This window comes from Kryptolebias marmoratus, linkage group LG5, assembly GCF_001649575.2.
Source record: "Kryptolebias marmoratus isolate JLee-2015 linkage group LG5, ASM164957v2, whole genome shotgun sequence".
In the NCBI taxonomy this organism is placed as follows: domain Eukaryota; kingdom Metazoa; phylum Chordata; class Actinopteri; order Cyprinodontiformes; family Rivulidae; genus Kryptolebias; species Kryptolebias marmoratus.
The window spans coordinates 24,830,191-24,842,762 of NC_051434.1; the positions used below are offsets into that span (position 1 = coordinate 24,830,191).

General features: G+C 38.7%; 1 protein-coding gene across 1 annotated transcript; it reads right to left on the reverse strand.

Moving 5' to 3' along the window:
• Positions 1-292: 292 nt before the first annotated feature.
• On the reverse strand, positions 293-11,976 carry LOC108249727 (schlafen-like protein 1). The gene is made up of 5 exons (XM_025002269.2): positions 11,840-11,976; positions 6,235-6,409; positions 6,006-6,102; positions 1,159-1,565; positions 293-646 (listed from the first exon to the last, which is right to left on the reverse strand). The coding sequence occupies exons 2-5, from the start codon at positions 6,364-6,366 to the stop codon at positions 353-355; spliced, it is 930 nt and encodes a 309-aa protein (XP_024858037.1). The 5' UTR covers positions 6,367-6,409; positions 11,840-11,976; the 3' UTR covers positions 293-352.
• Positions 11,977-12,572: the final 596 nt, after the last annotated feature.

Here is a 12,572-nt window from a genome sequence, read left to right on the forward strand (position 1 = left end):
GCTACTTCTTGTGATACCTTTTTTATCCAGCATTTTGTTTCTTTTAACTAGCATTTTGCTACCACTGGCTCTTTATTTACCACTTTTAGGTTTTGACTAGTTTGTACTATTTTAATTTTTTAGCTGAAGTTTTGCTTCTTTTAGCCTGAACAATTCAGTTTCTTCTGCAAATTTCAGCAAATTTGTCATTCAGGACTCATCGTTCATACTGCTTTTTTGCACAAAATGTAAATTCTTTACTTCATAATTGGTTGAAATGAGAAACAGCTCAGTTTTTGTGTGTTGTGTGAAACAGTATTTATTCTTATTGCTGTGCAGATTTCAGACATACTTTAGTGAGAACACCTTCTCTTTATAAACTGTGTCTTCTCTTCCTTTCAGGCTGCAGGGTTCTAAGAGCTAGCCTGGGATCAGTACCACTCATACACGGGGGAGATTGGTGTAAATCAGATGTTGGTGCTGGGCTTGATCCGAGTCTCTTCTTCTCCTTATGAACCTTTGTGTCTTGTGTCTGCAGTGAGGCTATGGTTTGATGCAGAGGGCCAATGGACTGTTGGAGCCCCCAGAACTGCCCTGCAAGGAACCACCACTTCCACTGCATTTCATGTAATTGCTGCTGCAGCTGCTTCACCCTTCTGCTCCACATCTGGAACACACACACACACACACACACACACAGTGTATTAGCACAATTATTCTGTAAAATGAAAGGCCTTGAAGGAATGCATGTCACTCACCACCTTTCATGCCAGAGTTTTAAACTAAGATTAGTTCATGATGAGAAATTATAGCTGTTTTGGTCAAACCTTGATAATACTATTATGTGAATCTCATAAATACTGGAAGATCTTGCAAGATCTGTTAATGCAGCGCTAGCCGATTGGAGTATGTGTTATAGTCCACTCTCAGCTATTACCATGTCAAAATTTTGTTCAATATCTGTACATTTTACTAAGTTTTTTGCTATTTTTATCTTAGCTAAGATAGATTAGCCATGCTAATCAGCATTAATTAGTTGTAGATGTACATCCAATGATTTCTTTCCAAGTTTCATTAAATTCTGTCCAGTGGTTTCTGAGAATAAACACAGACGCAGACAAAAACAATATGTTGCCTGCTGCCCATGGCAACTAGGCTGTAATGATGTTTTGTTCTCACCTGCTTGAACCACTGCAGAATGAAGGGGACACCAAGGGGCCCTTGCACACTTCCATCCCTCCTCAAGTATATATTTCCTGGGCCAACCTGGAACAGGATGGGCTCAGTTAAGTGTTCAGGGAGGGTGAAGGTGAGACGCAGCACCTTGAGCTCCTGGGTTTCCTCTCCAGGTCTGATCACTGGCAGGAAATCCAGGCTGTAGTTGCAGGGAAGGAGGGGTGGTTGGAAGGTTTTTACAGCATTGTCCACCTGCAGACGGGCCTCATCTTCCATGTTGTGGCTGACATTTGTGCCACACACTAGTCCATTGTTACACACCCCCACCAAAAGACTCCCCCCACCACTGTTCAGGAAGGCACAGCCGTACACACAAACATGCTGGTAGAGCGTGTTCTGAAAGTAGTTTCCTGAGGGAGAAAAAAAAACAACAACATAAAAATCACTATAACTTTGTCTGTTTTACAGATATTGAGCTAAAATTTGATGTGTTTGTAGCCGAGACTGATTCATCAACACATCATTTAAGGGCTAACAAATTGGGCAAGATGTTTGCTTAAAATTTTGACCGTAACTGTTTGGAGTCATTTACAACACATGCTCTGAGTGCCAACAGGTCATTCATAAAGTTATTTTCAAAGTTTGACCAAAACAACTACAAATCTGTCACTTCTTTTCATGAAAATGATCTTAGTTTAAAACTCTGGTATGTAAGATTGTTGGCAATATTCATTCTTTTGAGGCATGCTGGGCTTTTAATTCTAGCTGGATTTCTAAAAACTTGAAGGTTTTTTTGGGAGAAAGAACTCTTTTTCTTTCTTTAACTGCATGTGAAAGAAAAGAAAATGTGTTTGTAAACTGTTTTGTAAATAAAAAATGTGCTTAATTGGATGGTATGTCCTTCTGAGAGTCCAGGACCATCTATGTGTTTTCTTTGACAGGATAGTTCCGGAGGGAAACCCAGATATCCTTCTCCCCAGGGACATTCTCCAGCTCCTCCTGGTGGGTCCCAGGGTGTTCCCAGGCCAGAGAAGAAACATAATCCCTCCAGCAAGTTTTGAGTCTGCTTTATGTTCTCCTCCTTGTGAGTCCAGACAACCTCCAGAGAAAGGCATCCTAATCACATGTTTGAACCACCTCAGCTGAATCCTTTCAAAGTGGAGGAGCAGCTCTACTCCAAGCTCCCTCCTAATGATGGAACTCCTCACCCTATTGTCATGGCTGGGCCAGGCCACCCTAGGGAAGAAGCTCATTTCAGCTGCTTTTGTATTTAAGGTCTTGTTCTTTCGGTCACGATCCAAACCTCATGACCATAGTTGAGGGTCAGAAGTAGATAGCTGTGAGAATGGTGATGCTTACAGTTGGACTGTTTACAGATTACTGAGCAGCCATTTCTTTATTCCATGGACACCAGATAAGAAGTTGAACACCCAGCTCTACCTGGGTAGGGGTAAGGACACAAACTTAGAGGCACTGAAACTAAACATTTAGGATCCTAACTCCTCAATAAATAGGAAAAATTTGGTGAACAGTTTCCACACAAAGAAAATAACTCGTATACCTTTTATTTTATTTTGATTAATAAAGAAGCGTTGATTTTTTTTAATGGTACACAGATTGTTGCTGTTAATGGTATAGTTTGTTGCTGTTAGAAATAAATTATCAGCTGTTCAATTTACTACAACTTCTTCTCATTGATCTGTAGACAATTAAATCAAAAGTTGTTATTTGTTTGTAATTTTAGACTGTGGCAAGAAGACCTGAAGCGGAGTAATTTGCTTTAAAATGTCAGGGCTTTAACATTTAGTGACAACTCTTTATAACATAACAGGGTCTAAAATTCTCAGAGATCAAGTTTTAGGATCAGTCAAATGTGCTCAAGCAGATTAGCCATAGATGCATCTGACATGCATCTATACACAATAATAAAGTCTAAAAGGAAAAATTAAAATCACAACCACAGAGAGAACAGGCACTCGCCAATTTCTGGTGTTGCCCTGGAAAAGTGTAAAGCAAAAAATTTCGATTAGTATAACTACAATATCCCCTAAAGATATTTTAATGTGTTTACTCTGCAGAGTGAATAATATTGAGTAAGTGTCAATATACATCAAATATGGTTGTATTTTTTCCTCATTTTACAGTTTGAGAAACACGCTGAATTGAAGAATTTGTCTTAAATTCACACTTTTCTATGGCCATTGAATAATTGTTACAAAGTATCTTTTCAAGAATATAAAGCTCACAATAAGTTTACAGGCAGATGACATAAAACTTCACTAATTCAAACAAAAATATTCCCGACACAATGATTTATTGTGGTGTCTGTCAATGCAAATTATTAGCTATTGAAATCATCAAATAAGGTCTTAAAAATGATAAAACCTTATCTTTTTGTAGATTTTATTTTAGTTTTTTAACCTTTATTTAACCAGGAAGATTTCGTTGGAATTAAAAATCTCTTTTTCAAGAGAGACCTGGCCAAGAATGGCAGCAGCACACAAACATTACAAAACATAAAAACCACAGTTATCACAACACAGTTAAAGTACATCATAATAAATAGCAGGAATAAAAGCAGGAAATAAAACACCCTGAAAACTAAGAACTACATTATCAGTTAAAATATTTACAAACAGATGCTTCATTTAAAAAATCTTGAAGTATGGTCTTAAAAACATTCAAAGAGACCAACTCCTTCAATTTCAAGTCTTTCTGCAGCTGATTCCAGACAAAGGAGCAGCAAACTGGAAGGACTTTTTGCCAGAATCTGTACAACCTTTTGGTACAGTTAATTAAATTTAATCATTAGAACGCATAGAATGACCTTCTCAGATTTCTTAACAATATAGGAAGTGAAATCAGCAGGAACTAAACCCCAAATGGCTTTGTAAAATAATGATACCAACAGAATCTGCGGGCAGATAAAGCTATCCATCCAATACGGGTGTACAGAACACATGGATGGGAAAGTCTTCCAAGACTGGTTATGAAGCGTAAGGCTCTATGATATACAGAATCCAACATATGCAAGCAATGGGAAGATGCATGTATATAAATTATGTATCCATGGCACTGGAGAACAACATTAGTTTTGACTTCTCACCATTCAACACAAGTTTTAAATCACACAGATTGTACTGAACCACATTAAATGAAGTTAATGAGTTAACTTAAGTTCGGGAGCAGGGCACGTTCAAAACCACACCTCTAATCATTCTGAGCAGTCTACTTATACCTCGTTCACTCATTCTACTCAGTTTGTTACGTTTTCGTCAACCCCACCCCCCTCACCCTCTTAACTATATCTAAGTTTCATTTTCTCACTTCAGGTCCGTCTGGGGGGTCCAACACTGACTCGGGAAAAAATAAGAGATTTGTTTCCTGAAGACCAAACCCCATGCAAGAGTCTTCACATCTCAAGCCCTTCAACACTCTCCTCAGATGACCATTCATGCATTCTTCCTTTCATCCCCACATCCTTACCTCCCTTCATCCCCTCATCCTTACCTCCCTTCATCTTCTCATCCTTACCTCCCTTCATCCCCTCATCCTTACGTCCCTTCATCTCCTCATCCTTACCTCCCTTCATCCCCTCATCTTTCCCCCCCCTTCATCTCCACATCCCTTCATCCCTTCACTCCATCACCCCTTCATCTCTACATCCCCTCCTCCCTCCATCCCTCATCCCCTCATCCCTTCATCGTTAAAACTTTAAAGTTTCACATCTTGGCGTGGTCCTTGCTAGTGAAAAGCTGCTTGTAGCTTTTCAAAAGCACTATATACTGTGTTGGCAGGACAATATAGGATGGTGTCAACAGCATAAAAATGAAATTTAGCATGTGGCACCTTTAAATTTTGAGAGGCCTAAAACACATCATTTTGCATGTATAAATGGTGCATATGCTTTCTGATGTTGTATATTGTTTAAGGGTATGATCAGATGATTGATGTGGCTGATGGTGTGGCTGAAGAAAAATCTATGGTGGCCAAGGTTAAGTTGGCCACCCCTTGGCTCCACCATTGGTAGGGTTCAAACACAAATAGTTTCTTATAAGATCACAATAAAATGGACACTAAACAGTAAATAGGCATTTACCAAATACCTTACTTTTCTGAATTTGACCATTTTCTTAAAAAAAAAAATTCAGCTTACATTTGAAGATATTTAGCTGAATACTTGGGCATAACACATCCATTTTCAATGTTATTACTAATAATCTAGAAATATGACAGTCAGTTGCAAATAGAAGTTTTCAATTATGTTGCTGATGGGGCATACTGCTTTACCCTTTCTGTCATTCTGAAACACTTAACCAAAACATCTCTACAGTTCATTCTATCAGCTGAAATTTAAAACATTATTCCATCTAATGGTAATGTGTATTGTTCAACAAGCACTCATCTCTGTAATGAAGAGTTTTTTTTTATTGTTTTGGGGCTTTTTTAGTAATTGGAGCCACTGTGACTGCAGTGAGTTTAGATGGAATAAAGATTCTGTTCTTACACAGTTGTAAACTTTTTATTTTGAATTAGAGAACTGGTTATGAAACCAGTCCTCAATCCTCAAATCCAGGCTTATCTCTACCAAAACAATAGGCCAATCACTCAGTACAGTCAATTGTAAGTAATCAATTGCATGCATAATTACCAAATTACAAGTAAACATAAAAATGTTGAAACAATGTCACCTTTGAGTTTGTAAGCAAGTGATAAATTGTTTTTCACTTTCAAACTGTATAAAGACTCCCAGTTGACTGAATAATCAGTGTAATCATTAGCTGCAAAAATGTTAGCGCCCAATGAGGTGTCACTTTTTCCAGAATCTATTCTGTTAACAGGAAGCTCACCTCCCCCTTCTTTGAACTCAAGGCTGCGACTCTCGTTGCCGACGTGAGCTCCATAGAAGAGGAACCTGCAGCTGACGATGTCCTGTTCACTGATAGACTGGGGACAGAGCACACCAGAACATAACCAGTTTACATCACACAAGGAGGAAACAGCATAACAGTTCATCAGTAGTTTGTGTCACACAAAGAGGGAACAGAGCACAGCAGTTCATCATTTAGTCTCACATACATGCACTGACGGTCCCTGGTCCTGGTGAGTCTGCCTCCGAACCCGAGACTTCTGTGGTCTAGAACTGAGGGTGTTAGTCCACAATCGTTTCCTCTGCTCTGCCCGTTTCTGTTTTTTTTGGTTTACTTTCATCTCCTAAGGGTTTGGTGATTTTTTTGGCTTATGGTCCAACTTGCTGAAAGACAGAAATTCTTACATTCAGTCATCTGGAGATGTACTGTTTGATTTAACATAACATACACAGATGATGATGATTATCCAGTGTCAGTGTGATAAACAGTTGAAGAGGCTTGATAAGTTTAGGTTCAGGTTGATCAAATCAATCCTAACCACAAGGCAGCAGTACTCCTAAGGTGATAATCAAAAACTTTATCAGTTTATGCAATTGTACAGTAGAACATTTGGAGATAGATTTGTATGCAAGATGTGGCACAAAGGTGGCTAAGGTTTTTTTCAGAGGGCACATTATAAATAAAATAAACTATCCTGTTTCTTGAACCTGGTAGCTAAGTAACATACTTTCTTGACATTTTTTTATAACCATATGCATTTCTCTATCTAGCTATCTGAGTCTCTCTCTCTCTCTCGTGTGTCTGCGTGAGTCTGCAGAATGGATAGTGGTTTTTAAGGGAGTGCAGATTGTGGAAATGAATTTTCTGTCTTTTCTTGTGGATTGTTTTTCAATGTTTGTTGGTTTTGGTGCACTGGTATGGTGTGGGTGATGGTGAGGCCCTGTGACCCGGGTCCGGTCAGGTCCAGAGTCGTGGACCATAGAGCTGGTGTCATGATGGCAAGTTAGCATCATTGTGGGCTCAAAATGTGTTTGAACCTGACCTGTTGGTTGGAGGAGTGCACTTTAGCCATCGGATAGCTAGCTGGTTATGACAGCATTAAATCAGCCGCCAGGATGGACAGTGGATTTGTTATTTTTCTTGACAGTGTGGATAAAGTAAACTGTTCTGAGGGTGGTGTGGTGGTGATATGGGACACTTTTGTTCAGGTGGTGCTGCTGGTTGACCCAGCTGAAAAGATCATACTGTCTGAAGTGCCACCATTTATTTCCAATGAAGTATTAGTGAAGGAACTGGGAAGACATGGGCTGCTCATGTCTGTGATCAAAATGATCCCTTTGAGCTGTCGGTCATGGCTTCTGAAATGTGGTGTCCTTCAGACAACAGGTTTATATGGTTCTGATAGATAACAGTGAATAGTTTAACATGGCTTTTCAATTCAGTGTGATGGTTTAGACTATACTATCTATACTTCATCAGAGATGATGAAGTGTTTTAGATGTGGGATGGAGAGCCATCTGATTCATGCCTGTCCAGAAAAGTTAGCTGGTGAGAACAATGGTGATATGGTGAACACTACATATGAAGATTGTGCCCTGTTAAAGAAAAAGATGGTCAACAGGACAGTAATTCATCTAAAGTTCACACTCTAGAACAAAATGATCCTGAAAAGGTAGACACAGACAGCCTGATCCCCAAGACACAGAGTCTGAAGGGTGTCAGAGAGCTAATGTCTCTGCTGTAGGACTCAGTCAGGTGGACAATGCAGAGGTTCAAAGGATTAAAAGAGAGTCCTTGGACTTCTAGATGAAGACAGCAATATGACAATTGCTGAGTCATGTATTAAGGATAAAATACAGAAACCTACAGATGTTGGTGAGACCTCCATGGTTTTGAAAAAGCCTTCTTTTTTTGCCATCTGGCAGTGATGCTGAATCTGAATATGTAGAATCCATTGCTTCCTCTCAGTCCTGCCCCCCCCCCNAATAAACTGTAAATCTAATTCAATAGCATAAAAACATTTCTGAGAGATACCAAATGGTGTAGAAATGTTAAAATTGATAACTTTCCCAGATTTGCAGCTCTTCATTGAATCTGTTAAGTATCTTCAGGAAAACTCTGATGACATTGGCCAAAAGTCTTTCACTGATCCAGAAGTTTGTTGTTTAAAAAAACTGGTTTTGAAGGCAAGAAGACAAATTGATGATGAGTAACTTTGTTTCTTTTTTGCTGTGGACAGTCTGTGTCTTATTTATGTTTTTGTTATGACACATGTAATCTGAAATTAATGGAGCCAGAGACAAAAGCAAGAAAGCTGCATTGTTCAGACTGTGCTGTCTTAAAAAGTTAGATGTCTTCTTAAATCAGATGCACAGCTCTACAGATAATGCAGTTTAGTGGGAAAAGGAATGGAATCTTGACATGTTTGAAGTCATGAGAACAATACCAGTTGTGAGATTGGTGTGCTTTTCTCAAAAAGTTTTGCACCTCATCTGTTAAAATTAAAAAAGACATTAAAGGTCATTTACTGAAGGTCAGTGTGAAATGTGAAGAAGCAACCTTGTTAAGAAATTATTTAATGTTCTTAAAAATTGTAACAATGAAGAGTAGAGTAGACAGCAACCATGACAGGAACCACCCAGAGCCCAATGTAGCTTCAGGTACTCACCTGCATCACCTCCTACAGAGGTATGAACTGTGGGATATATTGAGGAGCCTCAGTGGAAAACAAAGACAACATACATATAATCACTGCAAAGACAACCTATTGTCAGGTGTTTGACTTGATCATTTTTACTGTCTTATACATTATTTTAGTCTTTTTAGAAAATGTTTTCTTATAGGATTTTCAGATTATTCATTTGTTATTGCATCTGTCTTAAATTAGTGAAACACATTGTGCTTCCTGGTATTTTAATGTAACTTTACTGGAAGACCAGCATTTTAAACATAAGTGTTTCTGGAGGAATCATCAAAATATGAAAAGTGATTTTGAGTCACTGCAACAATGGTGAGACACAACAACTCTGCCAGCATTACTCTTAAAGTGTTGATGTCCTCAATTAATTATTTTTAGAAACAGAAGTAAAGACACAACACGGACTCCTACAGGCCACAGGTGATCTATATGTCATGTCAGTTTAATTAACATAGGAAATCTACTCTGTCTAGCTTGCTTTGGGTTGCAGCTCTGATGAGATCTTGCTTGCTGGAGGGCAGTTATCACCCTGCTGCCCAAAAAGGGGAATCTGGAGGCCAGTATCACTGCTTTGCTCTGACTGAGTGTCCTGTACTTACTAAAGTACAGTGGAGGAGAGGGTCTGATCTCCCTAGGCAGCACAGGGTCTGTGTTTAGACCCTTTTTAATCCAGAGGTTCCTGTGTTACCCTGCATTCATCTTGAGCCAGCTGGGTGGACTGGGCCTTGACAAACTGCTATTTTTAATGGACTTAAAGGAGCTCAACACCAGTGGTCTGCCCGCCTTTTACAGGAGTCTGTTTAAGGTGTGGGGTGTGCTGAGGATAGAGAGGCCAGAAGACCCCATCTTTCTTCACTGGCTGCTCAAGAAGCCAGTAGTGTTTGGGACCCACTTCACCACTTGTTAGCTGGGGCCCACACTCGCTGAGAAGTTTTGTGCTTCTGGGCAGGTGATGAGACAAGCAGGTGCAAACTTTGCTGATGCTGCTGCCTTGGCTCTTCAGGTGGGGGTGTTTTCCACTCAGGTGGTGTCTGAACTGCTCAGGGAGTGGAGAGCAGCCCTGTCTGGCTCTGAGCTCACTCTGCTGTAGCAGTTTTTCAACAGTCCTTTTCCTGATATGAGCATTCTCCTAGAATTTAGAGGTTCACTCTAACATCCTTTTAATGTTTCATTTCCACATTTACTTTATTTCATTTTCTTTTGAAAATATATCTTCTCTTTTTGACCAGCTCTAACCATTTGCACGGGATAACCAAAGCCTGAGATTTTGCTGAAATATACGGATATCTTCCAGATATGATGTGAACTTGCTGTTACTCTTACCACACAGAGCAATGCATGATGTGAGCCACCATTTGCATGTGATTTTGCTCCTTCTCTTCAGCCTTTTCTTTTTTATGGTGACCGTTTTGTGTTGATAGGGCTTCCCTGGCCCAGGACACAAAAGGTTATCTATGCACTCCATTGCAGCCTCCATTGCCAAAAGCAAATAAAAATGTGCCCAGGAAAAAAAAAAAACTCCCTAATTACGTATCAGATCCCACCCATTTCTGTCCAAATCCCAGAGATGCCTATTCACATTGGATTAGTATTATCACAGGACCTCGGAGTTTTGCAAAAAATAGTAGGTAATTTGCAGGGGAATTTTTACTTTACAAATTACTGACATGTCCGATTCGCACGGGATTTACAACACAGACAATCTCCGTAATGATTACAAATAGCATGTGGTCCCTAGGTAAAACTAATCCCGTGCGAATAGGGCTTAAGCTAAAGACTGATGACATACTCCGAGCAGTAATTGATGACACAAGAATTATTTTAAAAACTTTGTGTTCACTATTGGAATCAACTGTGTCTGTCTGTTAGCATAATAATTGAACCACTGGACATATTTTAATGAAACTCTCGTAAATTAATCCTTCAATATACATGTCAACTCATTAGCCACTGGGACATCCTGTTTAGAAAATAAATGTGACATCCCAGTGGATTTCAAACCCCAAAATACACCACGACAAAGACGGGTTCATCCCAAAGATCCAGTCCCCTGGCACAAACAGCGTAACATTGTGCATGCTGTTAAGTGCCAGGAGGACTGTGATCAACTATATATCAGGGAAACAAAGCAGCCACTGGCCAAAAGAATGGCCCAGCATAGAAGAGCAACATCATCAGGCCAGGACTCTGCTGTTTTACTCTCATCTGCAGGCCAATGGTCACTCTTTCGGCGATAAAGATGCACATCCTTGATAGAGAGGAACGTTTACTAGTGTTCTTCTTTTTGTTTGATTTTTGTTTTGAATTTAATTTCTTTCTATATAACTTAGTTTATTCTTTTATTACACTAGATTCAATAAAGTTAAAGCTAAGCTAAACGCTGGTTTGAGAGAGGTGTAAAGGAAGCCATCTTTGTAAAGAGAATCCATCCATCATTAAACAGGAGTGGAGGCCTCCATGTCCAACTGTCCCCCTCAACCTTGTTAATTTTTTCTACCTGGATTATTGATCATGCATCAGGACCAATTGAAGATGGTTGCTACATCCATCCAATCCACATTAGCAAACAGAAAAATGGCTGTAATTTAGTCAGTTTTACACATTTTGAGCAAAAATTTGGTTTTATGGTAGCTAAGAATCATCCCCAACACATACCCAGAGTTCCATACATTGCACAACTTTTTTGCTTAAAACTTTGGCACTGACTGTTGTCACCAACCCAGTCTGTAAGCAAAATATTAGTAGATAAACAGATTTTGGTAAAACTTTCAGAAAGTAAATGACTAATAGTATTTAACTATACTAATTCATAATTAATAATAACTAGAAACTAACTGAAATAATGCCACAGCTAACTGACCTAACTAACACACAAAAGGCTATCATTCAGTTGATTTTACAGAGATATTTTTGATGGGATAGTAGCTGAGAGTCATCCTTAACACATTCTCTGAGCACTATCACATCTCACAAGATCTCAAAATACTGTAAATAAACAAAACTGGGAATACATATTTTCACCAGTAACACAAATGTGTTTGTTTGCAAAAAACAAAACCAAAAAAACAACACTTTTTTTTTTGTATTTCAAAATAAATTATATTTGTAATCTTACCTGAAAGATTTTTTGTAGCTCTGACCAAATTCCTCTGACCACCTCCCTAAGTGTAACACACAGGTGCAGTGCTTCAGTCTCAGACCAAATTAAATGAAAAAAACAAAACAAAACACAAATCTAGTTTTTAAACGTTTGTTATTCCAGTTACTATAGTATTTAAATGTTGTACATTCTCAAGAGTTCAGTATTCTGGAATGTGAGAATTAGTTGATTTTGAGGATTCTTTGTTGTCCCAAACCCTTCTGGTTAAGCTAGCCACACACTTCAATTATTAATTGCACAAAAAGTTCAGCCTCATTTATTTGAGGTCATTTCTCTTTCTCTGTCATTTACTAACTAAATAGTGGATTACCCATTTTCACTAACTGAGCAAATGAAGCAGAACACTGACTACAAAAACCCTATTTAACATTTTAATCAAAACTGGTTCTCACTCACCATTATAAGGATTTTAGAAAGGAATTTAAGTAGTTTGAAATTTTATAACTAATCTAATTTCATATGGAATTATTTACATTTAATAAATGAATATAAGAGTCTGAAGTAGATATCTACTCTGTTGCTGTAAAATCACCACTTGAGGTCAGTGTTGCCTCTAAGCAACGAGTTACATTTTCTTATTTATGTCCATAACATGAGGTCATCACAGCGACTACTTCCTGTGACCTCGGCGAAGAGGAGCCATATGCTTCTAAAATCTCAGCAGAACAATGACTTCAACCTTAATCTT

What these genes read in the sequence shown, in the direction of transcription:
- LOC108249727 (XM_025002269.2), bottom strand. Translation starts at nt 6,366, where the DNA reads ATGAAAGTAAACCAAAAAAAACAGAAACGGGCAGAGCAGAGGAAACGA. An exon ending in ACCAGGGACCGTCAGTGCAT is followed by an intron (nt 6,103 to 6,234) that starts GTATGTGAGACT and finishes CTCTGTCCCCAG; the next exon opens with TCTATCAGTGAACAGGACAT. An exon ending in TGAGTTCAAAGAAGGGGGAG is followed by an intron (nt 1,566 to 6,005) that starts GTGAGCTTCCTG and finishes TTTCTCCCTCAG; the next exon opens with GAAACTACTTTCAGAACACG.